The sequence below is a fragment of the Dreissena polymorpha genome, chromosome 2 (assembly GCF_020536995.1).
Source record: "Dreissena polymorpha isolate Duluth1 chromosome 2, UMN_Dpol_1.0, whole genome shotgun sequence".
NCBI lineage: Eukaryota > Metazoa > Mollusca > Bivalvia > Myida > Dreissenidae > Dreissena > Dreissena polymorpha.
In genome coordinates this window covers 57,079,635-57,105,776 of record NC_068356.1, presented here as the reverse complement: position 1 = coordinate 57,105,776, position 26,142 = coordinate 57,079,635, and the positions used below count along the sequence as shown (strand labels likewise).

The 26,142-nt window shown below is 36.1% G+C and overlaps 1 protein-coding gene across 2 annotated transcripts; it reads left to right on the top strand.

Annotated features, from left to right (window-relative positions):
• The first annotated feature begins 795 nt into the window (after positions 1-795).
• LOC127867142 (zinc finger protein 99-like) lies at positions 796-23,781 on the top strand. Of its 2 annotated transcripts, XM_052408185.1 has the most exons (5): positions 796-833; positions 1,197-1,323; positions 13,499-13,608; positions 15,889-16,967; positions 17,136-23,781. In XM_052408185.1, the coding sequence occupies exons 3-5, from the start codon at positions 13,528-13,530 to the stop codon at positions 17,344-17,346; spliced, it is 1,371 nt and encodes a 456-aa protein (XP_052264145.1). In that variant the 5' UTR covers positions 796-833; positions 1,197-1,323; positions 13,499-13,527; the 3' UTR covers positions 17,347-23,781. The 2 variants fall into 2 exon arrangements, with proteins under 2 accessions (XP_052264145.1, XP_052264144.1); XM_052408184.1 differs by having other exon boundaries at positions 15,889-23,781.
• Positions 23,782-26,142: the final 2,361 nt, after the last annotated feature.

The window sequence follows — 26,142 nt, the reverse complement described above, 5'->3', positions numbered from 1 at the left end:
CTCGTGTTTTGAGAAAACTTGGCATAATGCATGTGCGTAAAGTGTCGTCCCAGATTAGCCTGTGCAGTCCGCACAGGCTAATAAGGACTACACTTTCCACTTTTATGACATTTTTTGTTGAAATGAAATCTCTTCTTAGCAAATATCATTGAAAATTCCACCTCAGGATTTCCTATGCAGACATCAATTTTTTTTTTCAAAAAATAAATTTAAAATATGCACCATACATTTCATTGAAATGTAACATTGGTACAAACACAAACAATAATAGAGCTTGTATTGATCAATCCCTAAGAAAAAGCGGAGACAAATGTTAATCTCAATTGTTTTTTTTTAATAATTGATTAAGGACTAATATTGTATCATCATTGAGCTTATACAAATCAAGAACTTTGCAAATAATGCAAATTAAATGTACACCACACAATGCACTGAAGTGTACAATTTGCTAATCCTTAGCATGCTGGGAAATTTGTCGTCTGCTAAAGTGTTGTCTGCTGAATTTCTAAAATTAGCATTTTCTTAGATTTTTTTCACAGAATACTTTCAGAATAGCAAACAGTTTGAATCCTGATGAGACGCCACGTTCTGTTTGTATAGGTCCCTGCTAAAAACAATAATCACGAATATTTGTATATTGATACATTAAACTTAACAAATTTTATATGAACAAAATTTCTATAATACTATATATAAGAAACAAAATTGGGGCGAGTTGTCTTTCGATTGGGGCGAGTTGTCCAACATATTTGGGGCGACTTGTCCAGATTTTCGGGGCGACTTGTCCTGGGGCGAGTTGGCTTTGGGGCGAGTTGTCTGGCTCCCCAACTGCGGTAGGTTTTTGGGTTACTTTTAATTAAGCTGGAATCGCTAGTAAATAAGTACTGAAGGGTCACGCTGTGAATTATTGCGTGAAAACCACTGGGAAACATGGTATTTGTTCATGGTTTGATGGGTTGTGCTATGTTTTGCGTGTACAAATATCATTCCAAAAGCAGGCTTTCATCACGTTTCATTCGTCCACAGCCACTTTCGTACATGGAAAATTGCTGATTTTGAAGCCCCTGTTTGCGGCCTTGCCATTCTTTCATTTTTGTCAATAGTATCACCTGTACAGGTTCCATATGCTATATTTGTTATCTTAAATGTAATATTCAGACTACTTGTTTGCAGTGAATGTATTTTTATTATTGCAGGTTTGCTGTTTTCTGAGCTTGGTGGAGATCAAGAAGGCGTCCACGGCTCCAATAGTGTGTTTCTACCGTGGTCTGCTACCTTGGCGCTGAAAGAGCTTGATACCATCTTAAATCGGGGGAACCAATGGTAATGAATATTGCTGGGCCAAGTGTGAGGTTGAGCGCTCTTGAACTGGTTTAAACCCTCAATGCTTTGTTTTGACCGTTCCAGGGCAGTGAACCCAGCTTTATTCTTCTATGGCCCCCATCAATGTGTGTATGTTGTTTCGTATTGTGCTGTTTTGTACTGTTTTGGCAATTGGTCATTTGCCTTAAATAAAGGATGAACAAATTGTATATAACAAGAATACAATACTGCTCAAGCAGCTGGATTTTCACTTCTTTATAATTATTGTGTACAGATAAAATTATTGCTAATCATGTAATTTGTAAGACATTGTTTTTTGTGTAAAGAGAATTTACCCATCTAACACATAGAAGTTGTGTTATGGTTTGAACATTTTTGACAATCACATGGCCAATATCTGAATGGAGCTTTTCTTAAACAACATATTGACTTCAAACTTTAAAGGCATTTAAAACATGTTTTATGTTTCACTTTTAAAATCAAAACATAAAGACTTGCTAACAAGTTTATGTAATAAAATTAACACATATGCATATTTGTTTAGAAATGACTCTTAGGTATTAGTTAAATTTGTGACAAAGGTCTAGTTTTGTGTTACTTAAAAAAAGTTGAACATTTGCTCATTGGTTAGCTCGACTATTATATATGAAATATATATAGTGGAGCTATCCTACTCACCCCAGCGTGGGCGTGCTCGTGAGCGTTCCTGCGAGCGTTGGAATGTTAACGTTTGCATACCTCCTCAAATATTTTCAATGTCCCTTGACATTTTGCTTTCATATTTTGCAAACTTTTTTTTACCAACATGACCCCAATCTATAAACAAGAGCAGACAACTGTAACAAGCATTTTTATGCCCCCTTTCGAAGAAAAGGGGGTATATAGTTTTCGCACTTTCCATCAGTCAGTCTGTCTGTCAGTCTGTCACACTTTTCGTGTCCGCTCTCTATGTCAAATAGTTTTCATCCCATCTTTACGAAAAGTGGTCAGAAGTTTTATCTAGACAATATCTAGGTCAAGTTCGAATATGGGTCATGCCGGGTCAAAAACTAGGTTACGGGGTCGAAAAAACAAATCCAAGGGAAGTAATAAGCTTTCAATGGACATAATTATCTGACCTGCCAACTTATATATTTTTGTTAAATAAATCAAAGCTGGGAAGTAGGTGGCATTGTGTTTCTGACAAGCACATCGTGGTAAAAGGTCAAGGTCATCCTTCAAGTTCTAAGGCAGGGCTTTTTTTCCTTCTTTGGGACCCGCCGAAAATCGGCCCTTTCCCCTCAGCAGGTAAATTTTCCCCCAGACTTCATTTTTTTTTTTTTAACTTTAAATACATAAGTTAACCTGATCCAGTATAGAAAATATAACATATAATTATTGCATAATTAAATTATCTGTTGCCTTGATTTTGTTTTAAAAACAGCAAAATATGTTGAATTGATTATTTAAGACTTTCCTTATTTTCCCCAAAAGCTGGCGTTTCGCGTGATTTTTTTCCCCAAAATCCAGCATTTGCGCAATTTTTTTCCCCTCAAAAATGGCCAGGCCCTTTCCCCAAAATTAGATAAAAACCCCTGTAAGGTCAAAAATACAAATCCAAGGGAAGTAATAATCTTTATAGGGAGATAATTATTCAATTATTCAATATTGAACATAGCAACTTATTATTTGGCATGCGTGTGTATCTCGTGGAGCTGCACATTTTGAGTGGTGAATCTACAGTCATGGTAGTGGCTTTTAATTGTTTGCTACTAAAAATAGAGATTTATTAGAGACAATTATTTTCAAGGGAAGTAATTTATATAATTATAAATCTCAGATTATATATTTCCTTACTAAGAATTTAAGTTCTTTTCACAGCTACTATACAGATTTTTTATTTTGATTATTTATAACTCAAATGATTGATTTGTCAAAGGTTTTTTTTATGATATAATTATCATTTCTTTCCTGTTCTAATTTATGAATGGTAGGGTTTATTACATACCTGTGGACTTCAGGGACTATCCTGCGGGCGACTAGAGCAATAATTTCGCTCTAACACCCGTGATATCGCCCTACTAGCCCAGAAAAGCGAAGATGAAATCGACCGATTTTTTAGTTAACAAGACCGGAAAAGCGAAGATCAAGCCGCCCAATTATTATTGCCAATGCATGCTGCCGCCCGCAGGCGATTAGCAAGTTTGTTATTTGTTGTTTATCTAACGGTTACACAATTTACCCCCCCCCCCCACGGCACGGATCGTTAATTGACTGTGACAAAGCAGTCTCTTAATAATGGTATCTATAACAACACACTCGTGCCTCTACGCGCGTGCCGTAAGTTGTTTAATGATAACGTGATAATTGATTGACCATCCGATAATTGCAGGTTTTTTCGCATACGGCACAGTAAAAGAAAGTCGGCTAAAATAATTAAAGAAAAACAAAATTGATCAAAGGTCTATTAATTACGTAGATCCACTATTAAGTCCAGCAACTTTTGTCAGTTTGTTAATCCACCGATGATTACGAGTATTAAACACCCGTCTTATATAAACTGGAATCACAGTTCATTTTTTATACAACACATAAACATTGAGAAAACACGTTTCCTCAATTAGATATAAATTATCTGAGTAGAATTAAATTGCTACGTCATGACCATCGACATTGCAAATGGCGGACGTATTGTAACATTTAACCCGCGTTCAATTCAAAGCTGGACAATTATTAGTGACAATGGATTTTGAGTCATGCTTTGAAAGAGTTTGGAGGGAGGGTCTGTTGAAAAAAGCTGAAGAAAACAACATAAGAGGAAGACTGGATTTATTTAAAAGAGTTCATGTCAGATAGAAAATATTACTTAAAGATCAATGATTTTAAATCACCAGTAATGACATCAAAAATAGGCATCCCACAAGGGTCAGTTCTTAGTCCCACTCTCTGCAACCTGTATACAAGCGACTGTATGACAAATGTGCTGTGCCAGCACATAGAATTTGCAGACGATGCTTGTCTCTACAACAGCGATAAAGACATCAACAAGGCCATACAATCTAAAAATACAGAGTTGGAAAAAATTAACCAATGGTGCACAAAATGGAATATGAGCATAGCCCCAGAAAAAACAACAGGTTTATTTTTAGGAAAGGAGCTTCAATCCATGGACAAACCTAAGTTCAACTCGAATGAACTAAAAATAGTAAAAAACAAAAGAATTCTAGGAATTACATTGGATAGTTTACTAAACTTTGAAACCCATATTGAAGAAAAAACTACTAAAGGATTTAATGCCTTACACAGTCTGGATAAATGTGTAGACTTCAACCATGGATGTTGTCAATCAACCTACATGAAGCTGTATAAATCCTTAGTTCTTCCAATTATGGATTATGGTGCTTCAGTTTTAGCCACAGCTACAGACAAAGCAACACAACAATTTGGTACAGTACAAAGAAGTGCAATGCTTAAAGCCAGTGGATGTATAAGTAGTACCAGCACAGAAACAATGGAGATACTTACTAATACCATTCCAATAAATATACATTTAAAGTTAAGACAGGCAGAAGAGATGGTCAGAATTGCAGCAAAAAGAGAAGAAAATGACACTCTGAAACAAGATTTTAATAGATGGCTTGCAAATCCAGAACAACACTGTAACAAACCTACCCTTTATTCCATACTAATGAGTAGATTCATAGAACACAAAGTAAATGTGCAATTCGAATGTACTGAAAAAGAGTTTGAATACAAAAAAGAATACATGGGACTTTCAAGAACAAATCAAAAAGTGTACACTGGGAACTTCAAACTAAACAAAGATCATCAAATGGAAAATGTAAATGAAATCTTGAATAGGTGCTCAAATAATGAAATCTTAATATTCACGGATGGATCTACAATTGGAAATCCAGGACCGACAGGAGCGGGGGCAGTTATATATTTAAATGGGTATATGTGTAGCCCAATACTTTTAAAGCAAGGTGTTGCAAAAATATCAAACAACTACACGGGGGAATTAGTGGGAATTGAAATAGGATTAAAATTTGTGGATGATTTACAGGACATTACAAACAGGAAAATAATTATCTTCACAGATTGCCAGGCAGCAATAACAACGGCTTTTGCATGTGAAATTCCAACAAGAAACATTGAAATTATACTAAATATCAAACTAAAACTAAAAAACATTGAAGCACGAGGTAATACTGTTGAAGTACACTGGATACCAGGCCATAAAAATATTCAAGGCAATGAATTAGCAGATCAACAAGCTAAACTAGCAGCAACAGAAATTATGACTTCAAAAACAGACAATCAGTGTTATGAAAAGAAAGATGCAAAAGAAGTAATAAATTTAATGAAAATAAAATCAATACAAAAATGGGAAGTTCAATATCTGAATTCAGAAAAAACAACAAAAATCCAAGAGTGCATCCCAAAGCCGGGTTCCAGAGCTTGCGTTGGAGAAAAAAATAGAAAAATATTCAATATTCAATGTAGTGAACCAATTACTTAGTGGACGTACTCGCTTAAAGGCTCACTGGTCCAAGATTACAAACAGCGAAGATGTGGAGTGTGAAGCATGTAGAACACCAGAAACTATAAAACACTTCATATTTGACGGTTCAAAATACTCACAAGAAAGATCAAGTCTTCAATACAGAACTGAAGAAATATTACATAGAAATAATATATCATGTTCTGATATTACACTGGCAACTTTAGTTGGAGAGATACCGGACATTACTTTACATGCAAAAGAAGAACTGTTCAATTCATTTGGCAAATTCATCATGGAAACAAACAGACTTTAGATGTAAATGACATAAAGTGTAAAAAAGTATCAAGTGAAAATGCAACAAGAGAAATTTTTGTACATAGATGAAAACGACCAACAGTCGTCAAAGCACAACGAGACCATAGGCGACAACGACGCCATAATTAGATTCAACAACAACAACAACAAGCTGGCGATTCAAATTACAAGTAATGGTGATTAAATAATGGAGAAATCATTAACTGGATTTAACAAACATTTGATAAGGTTTGTTAAACCAGATAACAACAAGGACAATTTGGATTATTAAAGTAAAACAGGTAACGCATTCTTAAGTGTACATATTTCGGACATGTATAGTATTCGGATAAATAGTAATAGATGTTCTATGCATTACGATTGTGTTTTGTGTCAAAAGCAGTCATAGGGATGATGATAGTATAATGATGATAAATATGTGATGAAAAGATGCTACCGGTACATATCTTAAATGACTTAAATGTGTCATGATGAAGTAAATTTAAATGAGAATTTATTGTTTTCTTTTACATATAAACATAGTATCATGATAGAAATAATAAATGTTGTGAAATGAACATGTTTTGTTTTTGATAATGTTTGCACAAATGTCTCCCTGATTTCCCAGACTTCTCCCTGTTTCGGAAAAAGGAGAAGTCACTTCTCCCTATTTTTAAGGCCTAGGGTAGTCCCTGGACTTATGTCCATAGATACATGATGAACTCTTGCTATGATCTCTTTGATAAACCACAGGCCTTGGTTGTCAGTGATAGTGCTGCAACAATACGCCAAAAACCGTATTGCAATATATTGTCAGTACAAAAATCTGTATTGCAATATATTGCAATTTATTGCTAACTTGTACCAGAATAATAACTCGCGAGCTAATCACCCAAACCATTTAATTACATGAACATAACCTTTTCGTCTGCTATTTAGAGAACTATTATAAAAGCTGACAAGAAGAATAATTACTGGAAAGAGGTCGTGTAACTCATCAGAATGTTGTTACTTAATATTTGTTTTGATCCATTATTATTCTGTTTATAATAACATCAATTTACATTTTGATTATGTAATTAACTGTGTAGTTATATTTGTATTTCCATAAGCTTCATCTTAAATTTAACAGTGTGACATGCAAAAGGAGATCTTGCGGACTCCCATGTAACAACTGTACTCCGTATAATAAACTTTTTAGAATGCTATTTTTACGCAACAATTTATTTTTACTCAACAGTAAACACCGATTTGTTTTGTTTACCTTGATATCATTATTTCGGATGGCTTTTTTGTACGAAATGTGGATTGTTGCAGCACTAGTCAGTGATGTCTGACTTGGTCATTTTTGACGGTCAACAGACCCCCCCCCCCCACGGTTTGATTGGACAAAATCCAAGGGAAGTAATAAGCTTTCAAGGGAGATTATTTCTACACCTGCCAAATGATAGAAATTTTATTTCAAAGCGGCGCAGTAGGGGCATTGTGTTTCTGACGAGCACATCTCTTGTTTACGAATTATTGCCCTTTTTAGCTCTACTATTATATACGAAATATATATAGTGGAGCTATCCTACTCACCCCGGCGTCGGCATGAGCGTGCAAATGTTAAAGTTTGCGTACCACCCTAAATATTTCCTATGTCCCTTGACATATTGCTTTAATATTTTGCATACTTCTTAACCAACATGACCCCAACCTATAAACAAGAGCAGACAACTGTATCAAGCATTTTGTAAGAATTATGGCCCTTTTTCACTTAAAATATGCATATTATTGATAAATCTATGTTAAAGTTTGCATACCACCTCAAATATTTTCAATGTCCCTTGACATATTGCTTTCATATTTTTCAAACTTCTTTACCAACATGACCCAAATCTATAAACAAGAGCAGCCAACTGTATCAAGCATTTTGTAAAAATTATTGCCCATTTTTGTTTTAGTATTTTATTGTTTTTAGCTCACCTGTCACAAGTGACATGGTGAGCTTAAGTGACCATGTGATGTCTGGCGTCCGTTGTGGGTGTGTGTATGCATGTGTCCGTCAACAATTTGTTTGTGTAGACAGTAGAGGTCACAGTTTTCATCCGATCTTTACTAAATTTGGTCAGAATGTTTATCTTGATTAAATCTGGGATTGTATTTGGGTCATCTGGGGTCAAAAACTAGGTCACTAGGTCAAAAATAGAAAAACCTTGTGTAGACAATTGAGGTCACAGTTTTCATCCAATCTATGAAATTCGGTCAGAATGTTTATCTTGATAAAATCTGGGTTGGGATTGTATTTGTGTCATCTGGGGTCAAAAACTAGGTCACTAGGTCAAATAATAGAAAACCCGTCAACAATTTGTTTGTGTAGACAGTAGAGGTCACAGTTTTCATCCAATCTTTATGAAATTTGGTCAAAATGTTTATCTTTATGAAATCTGGGTTGGGATTGTATTTGGGTCATCTGGGGTCAAAAACTAGGTCACTAGGTCAAAAACTAGGTTACTAGGTCAAATAATAGAAAAACCTTGTGTAGACAATAGAGGTCGCAGTTTTCATCCAATCTTTATGAAATTTGGTCAGAATGTTTATCTTGATGAAATCTGGGTTGGGATCGTATTTGGGTCATCTGGGGTCAAAAACTAGGTCAAATAATAGAACAACCTTGTGTAGACAATAGAGGTCACAGTTTTCATCCAATCTTTATGAAATTTGGTCAGAATGTTTGTCTTGATGAAATCTGGGTTAGGATTGTATTTGGGTCATCTGGGGTCAACATCTAGGTCACTAGGTCAAATAATAGAAAATCCTTGTGTAGTCAATAGAGGTCACAATTTTCATCCAATCTTTTTAAAATTTGATCAGAATGTTTATCTTGATGAAATCTTGGTTGGGATTGTATTTGGGTCATTTTGGGTTAAAAACTAGGTCACTAGGTCAAATAAAAGAAAAACCTTGTGTAGACAATAATGGTCACAGTTTTCATCAAATCTTTATGAAATATGGTCAGAATGTTTATCTTGATAAAATTGGGATTTGGATTGTATTTGGGTCATCTGGGGTCAGAAACCAGGTCACTAGGTCAAATCATAGAAAACCCTTGTGAAGACAATAGAGGTCACAGTTTTCATCAGATCTTATTTAAATATTGTCAGAATGCTTGTCTTGTTCAGGGGACAAAAATATTCATATATTCATAAACTGCACTCGTCCTGCAGGACGAGTGCATTAAAATTTTCACTCGTCCTGCAAACACACGCACTCGTCCTTTAAATATGTGTGAAATAAAGATTGCAAAGGGCTGATATGACTTATAAAATTTCCTAAAGTATATCACTGCTAAGCAGTGAAATAAGTTACTTTATATATGAGGAACACAAAATAAATAATTTTTCTAATGCTCGCGTGCTTTCCGTTTCGGAAGTTTGAACATCGCCCCCGCCCCCTTTTAAGAACGCTCGTATGTCAGACATTTTTCAAACGAAATTCAGACTGGTTTAAATCTGGTTTAAAACCGTACTTCGCGCTTAAATAATTCTTTAAAAGTCAATACTAACAGTGACTGCAGTCGCATGGTTCCCTGTCAACATGTACGCGCAAAGCTTACACCAAAAAGCCAATATTTACTCTGGACACAAGTCTCGCATAACAACGCGCACCTGCTGTATAAAATTTACAATTACAATTTCCGGTTTATTCGCATTCTACTTTCGGAATAGATATGCTTTTAGAAAATGATTTTATTAAATGAAAAATAGTCTTACTGGTCAGAAAATTCATTTTTTAACATCAGCTTTTTTTCACTCGTCCTGTAGGACGAGAGCTTTAGGGAAATTCACTCGTCCTTTCAAGATTTCACTCGTCAATACGAGCGGACGAGTGGAATTGTTGTCCCCTGTTGTTAAAATCTGTGTTAGGATTGAATTTGGGTCATCTAAGGTCAAAAACTAAGTCACTGGGTCAAATTAAAAAACAACTTTTGTAGAAGTAGAGGTCACAGTTTTCCTCCAAACTAATTAAATTTAATTAATTAAATTTGGCCAGAATGTTAATCTTGATTACATCTGGGTTGGCATTGTATTTGGGTCATCTGTGGTCAAAAACTAGATCACTAGGTCAAATCATAGAAAAACCTTGTGTAGACAATAGAGGTCATAGTCTTCATCTGGTCTTAATGAAGTATGGTAAGAATGTTTATCTTGATAATATCTGATTTTGGATCGTATATGGGTCATCTGGGGTCAAAAATTAGGTCACCGGGCCAATTCTAGTAAAACCTTGTGTAGATGAAAGAGGTCACAGTTTTCATCACGTCTTAATGACATTTTGTCAGAATTTATTAATGAAATCTTTCTTGGGATTGTATATGGGTCTGATAGAATTTAAGTTGATGCAGCAAGGTTAGTCAGGTGAGCGATTCAGGGCCATCATGGTCCTCTTGTTTGTGTTCAGATCCACTTGACATCTAAAGTATCAAAGCTATTGCTTTCAAACTTCAAATACTTTCTTACTATCATGAGGGTACTGTACGTGGCAAGTTGAATTTGACCTTGACCTTGGAATGACCTTGACTCTCAAAGTCAATAAATAAATTTTGCTTAAATTGCCATAACTTCTTTATTTATGATCAGATTTCATTCATACTTCGACAAAACAACACTTACCTGACATACCAAAATGGACTCCACCCAAACCATCCCCCAGGCTCCACCCCAGAATCCCCCCAAAGTTCTTCATATTTTTTCATGAAACTTGATACATGGATAGATGGCAATATGGAGATTATGCACGTCATTTCATTTTGTTCCTACGTCAAGAATTCTAGTTGCTCTGGCAAAAAGCGTGGGGATAACAAGAGATTGTCAAGCAATATTGTCCCCTACCGCTGAAACTCCACCATATATGTCAGTAATTTTTTTGTGGTTATCTCCGCTGTCCGTCCATCCGTCCTGGCCACTATCCCATCCTACACTATAAGCACTAGAACCTTGAAACTTACACACATGGTAGCTATAAGCATAATGTAGACCCTGCACTATTTGGAATTTTGATCTGACCCCTGGGTCAAAAGTTAAAGGGTTGGGGTGGGGCCAGGTCAGCGATTTTCACTCATTTTTTTATGTTGTCTTACAATAACTTCTTCATTTCTACACCCATTTACTTCAAATTGATACTGAACATCTCTTATGACAATGAGGTCAATCTCAACTATGCATGGCCCCATTACCAACCCTGAGGCGCCCGGCCCACATAGAACACGCCCACCCAAAATTGCCTTTTACTATTAATTCTTCATTTCTACACCAACTTACTTCAAATTGATCCTGAGCATATCTTATGACAATATGGTCAATCTCAATTGTGTGTGGCCCCGTTATCAACCCTGGAGCGCCCCCTTGGTGAAACATGCGGCGAGTGGATACGCGTCGGCCTCTGCAGCGCCATTTCTAGTTTTTCTAATTTTTGAAAGATCATTAATAAATGACCTCACCCCCACATTATACCCCCCTCTCCACCCCACCCCACCCCCACCCAAAAAGAATTTTAAAAAAACAAACAATAATCTTCATTATCCCCCGCCATAGGCGGAGGGATAGTGTTTTGGCGTTGTCCGTCCATCCGTCCGCCCGTCTTTCCGTCCGTCCGGCACTTTTGTGTCTGGAGCCATATTTTGGAAGTGCTTTGGCGGATAAAATTTAAACTTGGTATGAGTATATATATATATATGGATAATAGGATGATGCACGCCAAATGGCATTGTACACCATCTGTTAATAACAGAGTCATGGCCCTTTGTATCTTGAAAATATGTTTTTCTGAGTGTCAAATATAACACTTGTGTCCAGAAACATATTGGCGGGGGATATCAATTCAACGAATTTGCTTGTTTATTTTGTTTTTTGAAGGACCGTCCAACCATCCCACCCAAGCTATTGCTATCAAACTTGAAATATAATCTTATTAGTTTGCAGGGGTCTAGCTAGGTTCAAAATTTAGGGAGAAGTCACTTCTCCCAAAGGCCAAAATAGGGAGAAGTGGCAACTTTTCGGGGAGAAATGGTACTTTTGCATCCAGGGGTCAAGCTTAGCTCACAATTGTGGGAGATGTCACTTCTGTACAGTTGCGTCATAGGTCTTCATTTTACATGTATTTTGCGGCAAATTAAAGGAGAAGTATTTCCATTCAGCTTTCAATCAACTCTTTACTTGTCTTATACCCCTTATTAAACCGTGCCAATTATCATTAATCAGAAACAACTCTTATTTCACACTTTGGGGGACAACATTTACAAATACAAACACACACTCACTTAAGTGTTCATTTTTGTTATTGATGTATTTAACTGAGTTTAAGTAATATATTTAACACTTAACATGCTATTTATGTGATGACTGATAAGCTATTTCAATAATAGAGGCTGAAATGGGTGATGGAATTCAAAAGGCTTTATTTCATTTATAATAAGAGATGTCAAGTGTATGAAACCTACATTTTTCTTATTTGTAATTGATTGTAAATTATTCTGGTACTTTTTATTATTTTTTTCCTGTACAGGTGTATCAAATAAAACTTCAATTTTAACAAAACCAGTAATATTCATAATCTTCTTACTTCCTTGTAAATTTTAAGAAAATCAAGATTTAATCGAATTTGTATTGTGCTACAATTTTTTAAAATAAAAATTCATTTAAAGTCTCATTTTACAGCACAGATTCCAAATCTTACCCGTAATGCCCTATATTTATTGCCAGTGTGCTAGGTTAACTCTTCCCATTTGATCATTCCTTTGTATTGTTTTAATGGGCCATTTAACTTTGCTGAAGTATAGTTATTGGTAGCCAGCACAAGGCAATTAATCAAGGCTTCACCTATGAACAATTTTAAGAACTCTAATAGCTCCGGACTGTGCATTTGAATGTTCAACTTTGCATGACCTGTAAATGGGGCAACTTCTGGCTGAGAATTCTCCTGTGTCCAATTCTCCACATCAAATTGATTTTAATGGTCAATGTGTGGCACAAACAAATAATTAAAAGGTGGAGAAGTTATGTCGCCTTCATGAAATTAATTAGCGACATAAATATTCCCTTGGCGAGCAAATCGCCCACTTCGCCCACTAGCGAGACCCCTGGTTTGTTTTATGTCTTTACAAATGTTCAATACATTGTGGAAAATATACCTGAACTCAGAATCGTCTATAAAGTAAAACTTCTTTAAAACATAAGCTATCAATATGTTTCAATTATGGTCCTCTTCCACTTAGAATATGACTATATAACTTTGACCTTATTGACTATGAACAATTTCCCCATGATGGCTTACGTTATACTGTCAAGCACTCGAATAGTCGAGCGCACTGTCTTCTGACAGCTCTTGTTATAAATAACTTGTACATATTCTCAGAGCTACAGCAGAGGAACTGCCGGTTTGGTATGGAGATGACTACGCAAGAGAACTTCGCCTTGTCAGACACAAGAACTTGCTCTTCAGACCTAAATATATCAATGGAGAAGGTTTGATGTCTGTTTTGACCAGTTATCATGACCTTTAACAAATGATTGTTCGCTCTTTAAAGGGGCACGTTTTGTTGTTCTTCATTTTTGTTTATTGCTCATATTAATCATTATAAGTGGTGTTCACATATTTGCTCATCTGGTTTTTCAATTTATGTTATTTATTTGCATAATTTTTATTTTCTAAAGTATTCATTTACAATGCAAAGTATAACAGGTTATCTACATTGTAAATCTGTAAGTTTTAATTGATATGAAAGTTTTCTTTTCTGTGTTGTGTACTTTCAGTCAAGTGTTTTAAAGGGACTTGTTCACAAGTTTGTGAGATGACGATTTTAAAAATAAGTGTCATATATCAGAGTTTTTATGCCCCCTTTTGAAGAAAAGGGGGTATATAGTTTTCGCACTGTCCGTCTGTCTGTCTGTCACACTTTCGTGTCCGCTCTCTATTTCAAATACTTTTCATCCGATCTTTACCAAACTTGGTCAGAAGTTGTATCTAGACAAAATTTAGGTGGAGTTCGAATATGGGTCATGCCGGGTCAAAAACTAGGTCACTGGGTCACTTAGTGCATTTCAAGGATTTAGCATTGTAAAATGCTCATAACTTCTATCAAATCGTTGGCTATAACTTTTGCAGTATTGAAGATAGAAACTTGATATATGGCATGCATGTGCATCTCATGAAGCTGCACATTTTGAGTGGTGGAAGTTCGAGGTCAAGGTCATCCTTCAAGGTCAAAGGTCAAAAAAAATAATTTCAAAGCGGCGTTCTCATGAAGCTGCACATTTGAGTGGTGGAAGTTCAAGGTCAAGGTCATCCTTTAAGGTCGAAGGTAAAAAAACAACAAAAAAACTAATTTTTATTTCAAAGCGGTGCAATAGGGGGCATTGTGTTTCTGACGAACACATCTCTTGTTTTTGGCTGATTTTATAGCCAAAATTTGGCTATGTTCCCAATCCAAAAAAGTGTACTTTTTTCCCAAAATGTGGCAAAAAATTCCCAATTTAAAAAAAAAAAGTTTTTAATGTGTATTTTATCTCAATTTTAATTCAATTACATCTAACAAAGTATTTTATGATTTTGTTCTTTTAATTTGAATAATTATAAAGAGTTATATCAAATTTAGTATTTCCCTAATCAGTGGATTTTTTGTGTGCAAAAAAAAGGCTAATTAATTTTATTTTTCCAATTTCATGAAAATGACGATAAAATTCCCAATTCCAAAGCCATGGGATATCTTACCAAAAAGTGGAAAAAAAACCTGTATATTCAAAAAGAATGTATGCATTATGTTAAACAGGATGCAGAATCAACAGGGTTGTCTGGGGGTTAACCATGGGCTTTACAGAATGAAAACACACTCTTTTTTTTTAATATCTTAAGTAATTGAAATAGATTTGCAAAAATCTTTTGTGCATAAAAGACCGTTGCAGTTCATGCAGCTATCTTTAGGTATAAGAATTAATACGTCTAAAATCTGTTTTAAAATTTCATGAATTTTTAACAAGAACAAAAGCTTATTATGCCACAGTCTTTTATGCACTAGTTGAAATTCTTAAGAAAAATAGTTGTAAAAAGTTATTTGAAAAAATAACACTTACTGGTGTTTTTACATCCATTTACGTTTAATATGGAACCCAAAAAGTCATGTGATCCTGCATTCTGTAAGACAACCAAAATAAATTAGCAACGCTCTTTGAAAAGGGGGTTAAATCTGTGTGCGTAAAGTGCAGTCCCAGATAAGCCTGTGCAGTCCGCACAGAAGAGAAGAAGAAGAAGAAGCTAAGAAGAGACTTTTCTTGAAACGAAAAGTTTGAAAGCGAACAGTGTTGCCCCTGATAAGCCTGTGCGGACTGAACAGGCTAATCTGGGACAGCACTTTACGCACATGCATTAAACCCCCTTTTTACAAAGCACGGCCCATTTAGTTTTGTAGGCTCACAATCATGAAAGGCTCATTTGTTGCGAGTTTGCTTTTGCTTCCAGAGGTCCTGGGGTAGATTCCCCGAGAAGCATTTTTTATTTTACCTTTTTTGTTGTTAGTATATTGAGTTAAGACTATAAAAAACACATTCTAGATTTGTTAGTAAACATGTATAATGACATTTAAAAAAAAATCTTTGAACAAGCCCCTTTAATATCATAAGTTTTATATTGTGAATAGAAACAAAACATAAATAAGGGGTTCAAATTTCATACATACTCCGGCAATGATTATTATTATTTTTATCTTTATATTAAAATGTGAAAAGCATGTTAATAATTTTCTTTTTCAGAAATGTTCCAATGATTGTTCTGCAAGACAGTACAATTGTGAGGTGTGTGGTTATGCATGTAACGAGAATAGTTCCTTGAAGAAACACATGCTGATACATACTGGAGAAAGACCGTACAAGTGTGAGGTGTGTGGTTATGCATGTAAGGCGAGTGGTACCTTGAAAATACACATGAAGATTCATAATGGAGAGAGACAGTACAAGTGTGAGATATGTGGTTGTGCATTTAACTATTATGGTAACTTAAAACAACACATGGGAATACATACAGGAAAAAGACCGTACAAGTGTGAGGTGTGTGGTTATGCATGTAACGAGATTGGTATCTTGAAGAAACACATGATGATACATCCAGAGAAACTGAAATGTGATTTGTGTGGTTATGCATGTATCCGTAGTAGAGACTTGAAGATACACATGAGGATACATACAGGACAAAGACCATACAAGTGTGAGGAATGTGGTTATGCATGTATCCATAGTGGTAACTTGAAGACACACATGAGGATACATACAGGAGAAAGAGCGTACAAGTGTAAGGTGTGTGGTGAAGCATTTAACCAGACTGGTATCTTAAAAAAACACATGAGGATACATAGAGAGAGACTGCACATGTGTGAGGTGTGTGGTTATGCATGTATTTGTAGTAGTAGCTTGAAGAAACACATGATGATACATACAGGAGAAAGACCTTACAATTGTGAGGTGTGTGGTTATGCATGTAAGGCGAGTGGTACCTTGAAGATACACATGAGGATACATACAGGAGAGAAACCATACAAGTGTGAGGTGTGTGGTTATGCATTTAACCAGAATAGTAAATTGAAACAACACATGAGTATACATACTGATACAGGAGAAAGACCGTACAAGTGTGAGGTGTGTGGTAATGCATTTAACACGAATAGTACCTTGAAAAGTCACATGAAGATACATACAGGAGAGAGACCTTACAAGTGTGAGGTGTGTGGTTATGCATTTAACCAGAATAGTAATTTGAAACAACACATGAGTATACATACAGGAGAAAGACGGTACACGTGTGAGGTGTGTGGTTATGCATGTAACAAGAGTGATACCTTGAAACAACACTTGAAGATACATACAGGAGAAAGACAGTACAAGTGTGAGATATGTGGTTTTGCATTTACCCATTGTGGTAACTTGAAAAGACACATGAGTATACATACAGGAGAAAGACAGTACACATGTGAGGTGTGTGGTTATGCATGTAACAAGAGTGATACCTTGAATCAACACTTGAAGATACATACAGGAGAAAGACAGTACAAGTGTGAGATATGTGGTTTTGCATTTAACCATTGTGGTAACTTGAAAAGACACATGAGTATACATACAGGAGAAAGACAGTACAAGTGTGAGATATGTGGTTTTGCATTTAGCCTTAATGGTAACTTGAAAAGACACATGAAGATACATACAGGAGAGAGACGGTAAAAGACTGTACAAGTGAGATGTGTGTAACTGTGGTAAAGCATTTAACTGGAGTGGCTTTTCATGGTAAATTGTTCAATCAGTTTGTTTGAGTATTAATTTAAGCTCATTTGAATTTAACCTATTTTATATCACAAAATGCACATGGTGAGCTTTTGTGATCGCTGTTTTCTGTAATGTGTTGTTTATTGTCCGCCGCAAACATTTACCTTGTTAACACTCTACAGGCAACATCTGTTTTCCGAAAGTCTTGAAACTTGCTCTGATGATAAATTACAATGATATCATAGGGGAGTAAGTTTGAAACTGGGTCATTAGTTCTTATGATATTTTGGGGGAGTTTGTAACTGGGTCATTAGTTACAATGATATCTTGGCAGAGTTTGTAACTTGGTCATTAGTGCATAATGATATCTTGGCAGAGTTTGTAACTGGGTCATTAGTGCAAATGATATCTTGGTAGAGTGTGTAACTCGGTAACTCGATCATTAATTATAATGATATCTTGGTGGAGTTTGTAACTGGGTCATTAGTTCCAATGATATCTATGCAGAGTTTGTAACTGGGTCATTAGTTTTAATGATATCTTGGTGGAGTTTGTAACTGGGTCATTCAGTGATTTTTTTGCTCAAATTTACAGCGGCTGCTTCCCAATCGCAGAAATACACGTTTTTCCCCAAAAATCTGACCAAAATTTCCCAAAAAACGCCCAACTTTTTTTTTAGAAATAAGTCTCATATAACTTAATTATGATTTCTTAAATCTAGGTCTCAACTTTATTTTTTAAACATCTTACAAAATATATAACTTGAATTTAGTCATTTTTGTCCATAAATCATTCCCAAACTTGCCACTTTTATTGATTAAAAAAATCCCAATTTGACTAGACTCCTTTTCTAGGAAACTCCCTGAACATGCACTTAAAATCAATATCACTTCTGTTACTTATAATCCTATTTATAATGCTTAATTTTTCCCAATTTCGTGGTTTATCGCGCTATTTTTCCCAATTTCACGGTTTATCGCGCTAATTTCCCCAATTCAAATGGCACAGGCTGTAACAAATTAAAGCAAAAAAAATCACTGTCATTAGTTCCAATGATATCTTGGCAGTGTTTGTAACTGCATCATTAGTTCCAATGATATCTTGGAGGAGTTTATAACTGGATCAATGGTTCAAATGATATATCGGCGGTGTTTGTAAGTGGGTCATTTGTTCTTATGATATCTTTGCGTAGTATGTAACTGGGTCATAAAGGGTCAAAAACAAAAGTCATTAGATCAAATTGAAGAAAAAGCTTGCTTATGCTCTCACTCTTGAAGTCACATTTATAGGCAAATCATCATGTCTGAGATCCAAAATGGCTCCTTTTCATTTAAAAAACATGGCCGCCAAGGGGCAGCGCAGTTTTTGTTACATTGCTGTAGATATACCTTGTTTAGCTTGAGAAATCACATTTTTAGTACACGTACACATCTGAATGAAGCTTGTTCAGAATATTTGCTCCGGTGATGTCTTGCGGAGCTTGAAAATGGTTCTGGTCTGTTGAAAAACATGGCCGCAAGGTGTTGGGGTTGATTCCCCAATATGGCAGCTATATACAATTTCAGAATCGATAAATTTCGTGACTGCCGCCATATTTGCTATCACGTGACCTGCTGCCATTACAGTATTGAATATTCTGGTAGACTACAGCTTTCAAAAATCTCACAATAAACAAAAAATGGAGGCATTAATGAGTTATATGTCACATCTTTGAACAATAAAAGTTAGATTTCTAATATATGTGACCATACAACAATATTCAGTGACAATATGTTTAAGGCCGAAATAGCTGGGGGTTTAAGTACTCCTTTCAGTTATGCCTTGGCTTAAAACACAATTTTTTTTAATGTAATTATTGGACTATAAGTTTCAAGCTTTACGTTTTATCAGCATCTAAAGTCTAAAGTAAACTTTGTGATTTTTAGCGTTTATAGTTCCGGGGATATTATTAAGCGAAACTTTGAGAGATTATTTCCGAGGTACACAATATAATTGAAAATCAGATGTCTGCCTTTGTGTAAAATTTCTGTATGAAAACTAATTACGGAGATACACAGTCACACATTAAGAATATTTATAAGATTCAATAAGATTTTATTAGATTCAGACTTTGTTTCATGTATAATACATACCTTTTTTTCGTAACATTTATTATTTCGTTATGAATATCACTTATTTAAGTCTCAATGTTAAAGGCAATTCATAAATCTATAGCTGGAATAATGTTTTTGACTTAAATTGGTCCCAAAATATTTATAAGCGAACTCAGTATGTATTTGGGTATATGCTCACTTTTTCACTCAAAAGTATCTGGTTGAGTCAAAACTTCAGTGTGTTTTAATTAATTATTTAAATTATTTTAATTATTTAAAATTCGCTTTCAAGCTTAAACAAAAACTGTACTGATTAATTGCTTATTATGTTTTATTGATAAAATATAAATTTACAATTAAAGTGTAAAGATGTCACATACATGTATATGGAGCCTTAAGTCAATATAAATAGTTCCAATAATTCGATACATTCCATAATCTGTTTATTTTCATTTTCAATTTCAGATTTAAAATAAACACTTATAAGTCGAACAAAATAAGTGATGTTTTTCTTCGTTAATTACAAATTGTCAATTTTAGACAGATAAATGGTCTTGAAAAACATCTGCGATCGAGGCGCGAAAGATTCCCTCAGTGTTAAAAGTGTTAATTGGTATGTCTGTGACACCACATTCTTCACATGCGTAGATGCCGTTATTAAGATACATGTAAGATACCATGCATCGCCTTCAAATAACATGTTAAATGACAATGAAGGCCTTATTCATGCGGAGTTTTATGACTCTTAAAAAATGCAGATGAACATTGTTTCTATTAATCAACAAATACCAGTACTGATAAAAAAATATATGTATTTAAAAAATACTACCTATTATGTGATGATTAAATCGATAAGAGGAACTAGATAAATCTTCAAATATATTGAATATAATCGCTTCAATTCCGTTAATTCTTCAGGTACCAATACAAAAATATAGGTCCCCATATGGTTATTCAATAATGGCGGCGCATGCGATTATTCAGGGACGGTAATTCAGGAGTTTTAAATTTTTGGGATTGTCTATAGTAGGAACTTGTTTATTATGTGGAAGTCTTATTTTAAGTAAAATATTCTAAGTTCATGAAGCTTGGTCAGAATATTTTTATGCCCCCATTTCGAAGAAAAGGGGGTATATAGTTTTTGCACTGTCCGTCGGTCGGTCGGTTGGTCGGTCGGTCGGTCACACTTCATGTCCGCTCTCTAATTCAAATAGTTTTCATCCGATCTTTACCAAACTTGGTCAGAAGTTGTATCCAGACAATATTTAGGTCAAGTTTGAATATGGGTCATGCCGGGTCAAAAACTAGGTCACGGGGTCACTTAGTGCATTTCAAGGATTTAGCAAGGTGTCCGCTCTCTAATTGAAGTAGTTTTCATCTGATCGTTACTAAACTTGGGCAGAAGTTGTATCAAGACATTATCTAGGTCAAGTTCGAATATGGGTCATGCCAGGTCAAAAACTAGGTCACGGGGTCACTTAGTGCATTTCAAGGATTAAGCATGTTGTCCGCTCTCTAGTTTATGTGGCTTTCTGATTTATTTTGATATTCTAAGACATTTTTATGCCCTCAAAGGAGGGCATATAGTGATCGGACTGTCCGTTAGTCTGTCCGTCCGTCTGTCCTTCACACTTTGCGTTTAGATTTCGAAAAATGCTCATAACTTCTATGTCGCTTCTGATAGCAATTTCATATTTGGCATGCATGTGTATATGGACAAGGTCTTTCCATACGCACACAAATTTTGACCCCTGTGACCTTGACCTTTAACTTAGGGTCCGTGTTAAGGTTCGAAATCTGCGTTTAGGATTTTAAAAAAAGCTAATAACTTCTACCAAGCGTTTACACAGTTATACTTTTATGTAGTGACAAAGTTACAGTTGGGGGCATCCGTGTCCTGTGGACACATTTCTTGTTTAGAATAATATCTCAGCTAAGTTCGAAAATGGTTCTGGTGTATATATCTCAAAGATCAAGGTCACACTTGGAGTTCAAAGGTCAAATGCTTGTCAGGGCCATAACTTTGTCATTTATTGTGAGATTTTAAAATCATTTGGCAAATTTGTTCACCATCATTGGACGGTGTGTCGCGCGAAAGAATTACGTCGATATCTCCAACGTCAAAGTCACACATTGAGTTCAACGATCATAAATGAGCTTGTCCAGGCCATAACTTTGTCATTTATTGTGAGATTATAAAATCATTTGGCAAATTTGTTCACCTTCATTGGACGGTGTGTCGCGCGAAAGAATTACGTCGATATCTCCAATGTCAGAGTTCAACGATCATAAATGAGCTTGTCCAGGCCATAACTATGTCATAGATTGTAAGATTTTAAAATCATTTGGCACATTTGTTCACCATTATTGGACGGTGTGTTGCACGAAAAAATTACGTCGATATCTCCAAGGTCAAGGTCACACTTAAAGTTTAAAGGTAAAAAATGGCCATAAATGAGCTTGTCCGGGCCATAACTATGTTGTTCATTGTGAGATTTTAAAATCATATGACTAAACTGGGCCTGTGAGAAGGCTTGTCTGGAGCTATGCTGGCCACACATAGCTTAACTTTAGCTGACAGGGTAGCTCCTGACTAAACTGGGCCTGTGAGAAGGCTTGTCTGGAGCTACGCTGGCCACACATAGCTTAACTTTAGCTGACAGGGTAGCTACTGACTAAACTGGGCCTATGAGAAGGCTTGTCTGGAGCTAGGCCGACCACATATAGCTTACCTTTAGCTGACAGTGTAGCTCCTGACTAAACTGAGCCTATGAGAAGGCTTGTCTGGAGCTACGCTGGCCACACATAGCTTAACTTTAGCTGACAGGGTAGCTCCTGACTAAACTGGGCCTGTGAGAAGGCTTGTCTGGAGCTACGCTGGCCACACATAGCTTAACTTTAGCTGACAGGGTAGCTACTGACTAAACTGGGCCTGTGAGAAGGCTTGTCTGGAGCTACGCTGGCCACACATAGCTTAACTTTAGCTGACAGGGTAGCTCCTGACTAAACTGGGCCTGTGAGAAGGCTTGTCTGGAGCTACGCTGTCCACACATAGCTTAACTTTAGCTGACAGGGTAGCTCCTGTCTAAACTGGGCCTGTGAGAAGGCTTGTCTGGAGCTACGCTGGTCACACATAGCTTAACTTAAGCTGACAGGGTAGCTCCTGACTAAACTGGGCCTGTGAGAAGGCTAGTCATGGTAGCTCCTGACTAAACTGGGCCTATGAGAAGGCTTGTCTGGAGCTACGCTGGCCACACATAGCTTAACTTTAGCTGACAGGGTAGCTACTGACTAAACTGGGCCTGTGAGAAGGCTTGTCTGGAGCTACGCTGGCCACACATAGCTTAACTTTAGCTGACAGGGTAGCTCGACTAAACTGGGCCTGTGAGAAGGCTTGTCTGGAGCTACGCTGGCCACACATAGCTTAACTTTGATGACAGGGTAGCTCCTGACTAAACTGGGCCTGTGAGAAGGCTTGTCTGGAGCTACGCTTGCCACACATAGCTTCACTTCAGCTGACAAGGTAGCTCCTGACTAAACTGGGCCTGTGAGAAGGCTTGTCAGGGTAGCTCCTGACTAAACTGGGCCTATGAGAAGGCTTGTCTGGAGCTATGCTGGCCACACGTAGCTTAACTTTAGCTGACAGGGTAGCTCCTGACTAAACTGGGCCTATGAGAAGGCTTGTCATGGTAGCTCCTGACTAAACTGGGCCTGTGAGAAGGCTTGTCAGGGTAGCTCCTGACTAAACTGGGCCTATGAGAAGGCTTGTCTGGAGCTACGCTGGCCACACATAGCTTAACTTTAGCTGACAGGGTAGCTCCTGACTAAACTGGGCCTATGAGAAGGCTTGTCATGGTAGCTCCTGACTAAACTGGGCCTATGTGAAGGCTTTTCCTGAGCTACGCTGGCCACACATAGCTTAACTTTAGCTGACAGGGTAGCTACTGACTAAACTGGGCCTATGAGAAGGCTTGTCTGGAGCCTATCAGAAGGCTTGTCTGGAGTTACGCTGGCCACATGTAGCTTAAGACCCGTTTTCTCATGACGCCGCTCATTTTATTTAGAAAATGCGTCCAATTAGCTGTAAATGTCATCTACTACGTGCTTTTAGTGTTGCACATGTGTTAGAAGTGTTTTAAAAATGTTCATGTTCTGACTGTTAGTAAGAAATGTTATCATATTGAACTAGGTTAATGTTTTATTATTAGAATCATGTTTATAAATGTGTTTTTTTCATATGCTGTATATTCCTAAAAATGAAATATGTTCTAAAAACTTAGTAAAACCATTTATTGGTTAACTTACATTGTTGTATTATTTTTGCTATTAAGCACAAAACCTCATGGTGTGCTTTTGTAATGGTGTTTTATCCATCAGCCATTATTCATGGTCAACATTTGCCTTGTGAACACTGAGCACGCCACATATTGTTCCGAATTTTCATCTTTTGTCGGAATCATATCTGTGACAAATTGGAAACTGATTATTATGGGTTCAAAGACAAGGTCAAACTAAAGAAAACGGATGTGACCACTCTTAGATCACAGAGTTATTGCCTAATTTTCATGAATCATAATTATCAGAGTGCCGTTTCATAAACTATCGTACGACAAATTTAATTTAGGAGAGAATTTTGTAATCTTAATAAGTAGACGAACTAGCTCGCCATGCTCGTCAAATATATACGGCGCTTGAGATGCCAATGTAAATAATTAAGTACTGAAAATGTATAATCATATGATATGGACTTAAGCAATTATGTATCTTCGAAAAATGTATCGTATCGTAAATGTAATTATGTGTACTACGATGTTTATTGAAACGATCGCCAGAACATTTGTGGGAGCCTTCTTGTTTGTGTTCAAGTTTGTGTCACTTGGGATAAAAAATAGGTCAGTTATTAAAATGGAATACAATGAGGATGAACACTCGTGATGCCACATGTATAGCCCAATTTTATTGAAACTCTGAAAGCGTAAGTCTTGAAGATATCTCAGTCTCTCAGTGACTCAGCCCGCCGAGTTTGAAACAGAACAATTTACTTTAAGGGATTAAGGGATCACACAAACAGATTTGGTCCCTGGCTTGACCACACAACTTTGTATACTAGTAGTTTACTTAAGTATTCATTTTTTTGTTTCAAGATCGTAGACGAGTTATTGAAGGAAAACGTTTATCAAATATGGTGCCTTCTAACGTGGCATTAGAAAATTTGTCTGTACGCATATCATTTGCTCTTATAAGGCACAGTTTTTACTTTTTACGCACGTGTTCAGTAAAATATAACTAAAATAACGATTATATCATTTTCCAAACGCCGTTTGAAATCAGATACTTAATTTATTGCAAAAAAAGTTCAACCACCCTTTTTGGGACTGACACGATATTTGTACATCCAATTCCTCGAACATCACATAAGTCGACAACATATTTGTTGAAGGTTTTCCTTCAATAACTTTTTTATCCCGACGTCTACGAACTTGAAACAAAATTCAGAGGGAAGCGCAAACACTGTAGAACCGAAAGGGCGTATTCATTAAAAAGACACATAAATAAACAGTAGCCTACCGAGTGAATATATTTGCAACTCCTTCACCAAAAACACGAAAACGACTCCATCTTTGAAATAACCTCACCTAAATGCCTGTAAACCCTCAAATTCAACTCAACGACCGACCGATAACGTGAGCAAGTACTGCACGAAACTTTCTTTTATTCAAACACCGTCAGATACTTAATGACTTTCTTTAAGTCTAAACGAAATGTATCTTTCGACCCTTAATATGACTTTGGCCAGTGTATCTCTCGATGGGAAGTAATTTGTAAAGTATCGAAATAAAGTGTGTCTGAGTCGTTTCCCTTTGACTGAAATGCGGTTAAAGGGATCTCATTCTTTTACATGTTTTTTCATCCTATTTTATGCCTATTATTTCTACATTTCCTACCTATTTATTTCCTTCATACTTTATTCTATTTTTGCTATAATACCTCATAATATTTCTACTGTTTGCTAGATATTTATATATGATTTTATTGTAATTGGATTTTCATCATGTAAAAGCTGTAAATGCTGTACAAACTGGCCAGTTTATGTTGAGCCAAAGTGTGTGAAGCAGATACAACTCCAGAAGCATCCAGAAACAATAATATAAGTAACCCAATTACAAAGAGGTTTCTCTTCTCTTTGGGAATATGCCATAGCTTATTGATTTTGGGAGGAAATCTCGCTTAAGTAGCTGATGTTGGAATGAAAAAGCTTGCGTAAGGTTTTATTTACATAAAACCTTTAAGAACTTAAGAAAATATTCATAGGATTGATGCCTTTAATGATACAAGTTTAATCAGCATCTGTTATTTAATGTGAAAAAAACTGAATGATGCACTGTTGAGGTCATTTATTAGCAAAACAACCTGATTGGGGTGGTAGCAGACTCTGGAAAACGTCAACTCTTTAGGTAATTTAATCACTCGGACCCAGTGCAAAAAAACAGGGAATTTTTAAATTTAGCAAAAATCACTTAATCATAAGGAATTTTACAAAATTTTGACTACTTGTTTTCACCTCCCGGACAGTTTATATAAGAGCCCTGGCTTGTGAAAATTGTGGAGTCAGCACAGGCTAATCAGGGGTGACACTTTCCGCCTAAACCAAATTTTTGCT

What these genes read in the sequence shown, in the direction of transcription:
- LOC127867142 (XM_052408184.1), top strand. Translation starts at nt 13,528, where the DNA reads ATGGAGATGACTACGCAAGAGAACTTCGCCTTGTCAGACACAAGAACT. An exon ending in TAAATATATCAATGGAGAAG is followed by an intron (nt 13,609 to 15,888) that starts GTTTGATGTCTG and finishes TTTCTTTTTCAG; the next exon opens with AAATGTTCCAATGATTGTTC.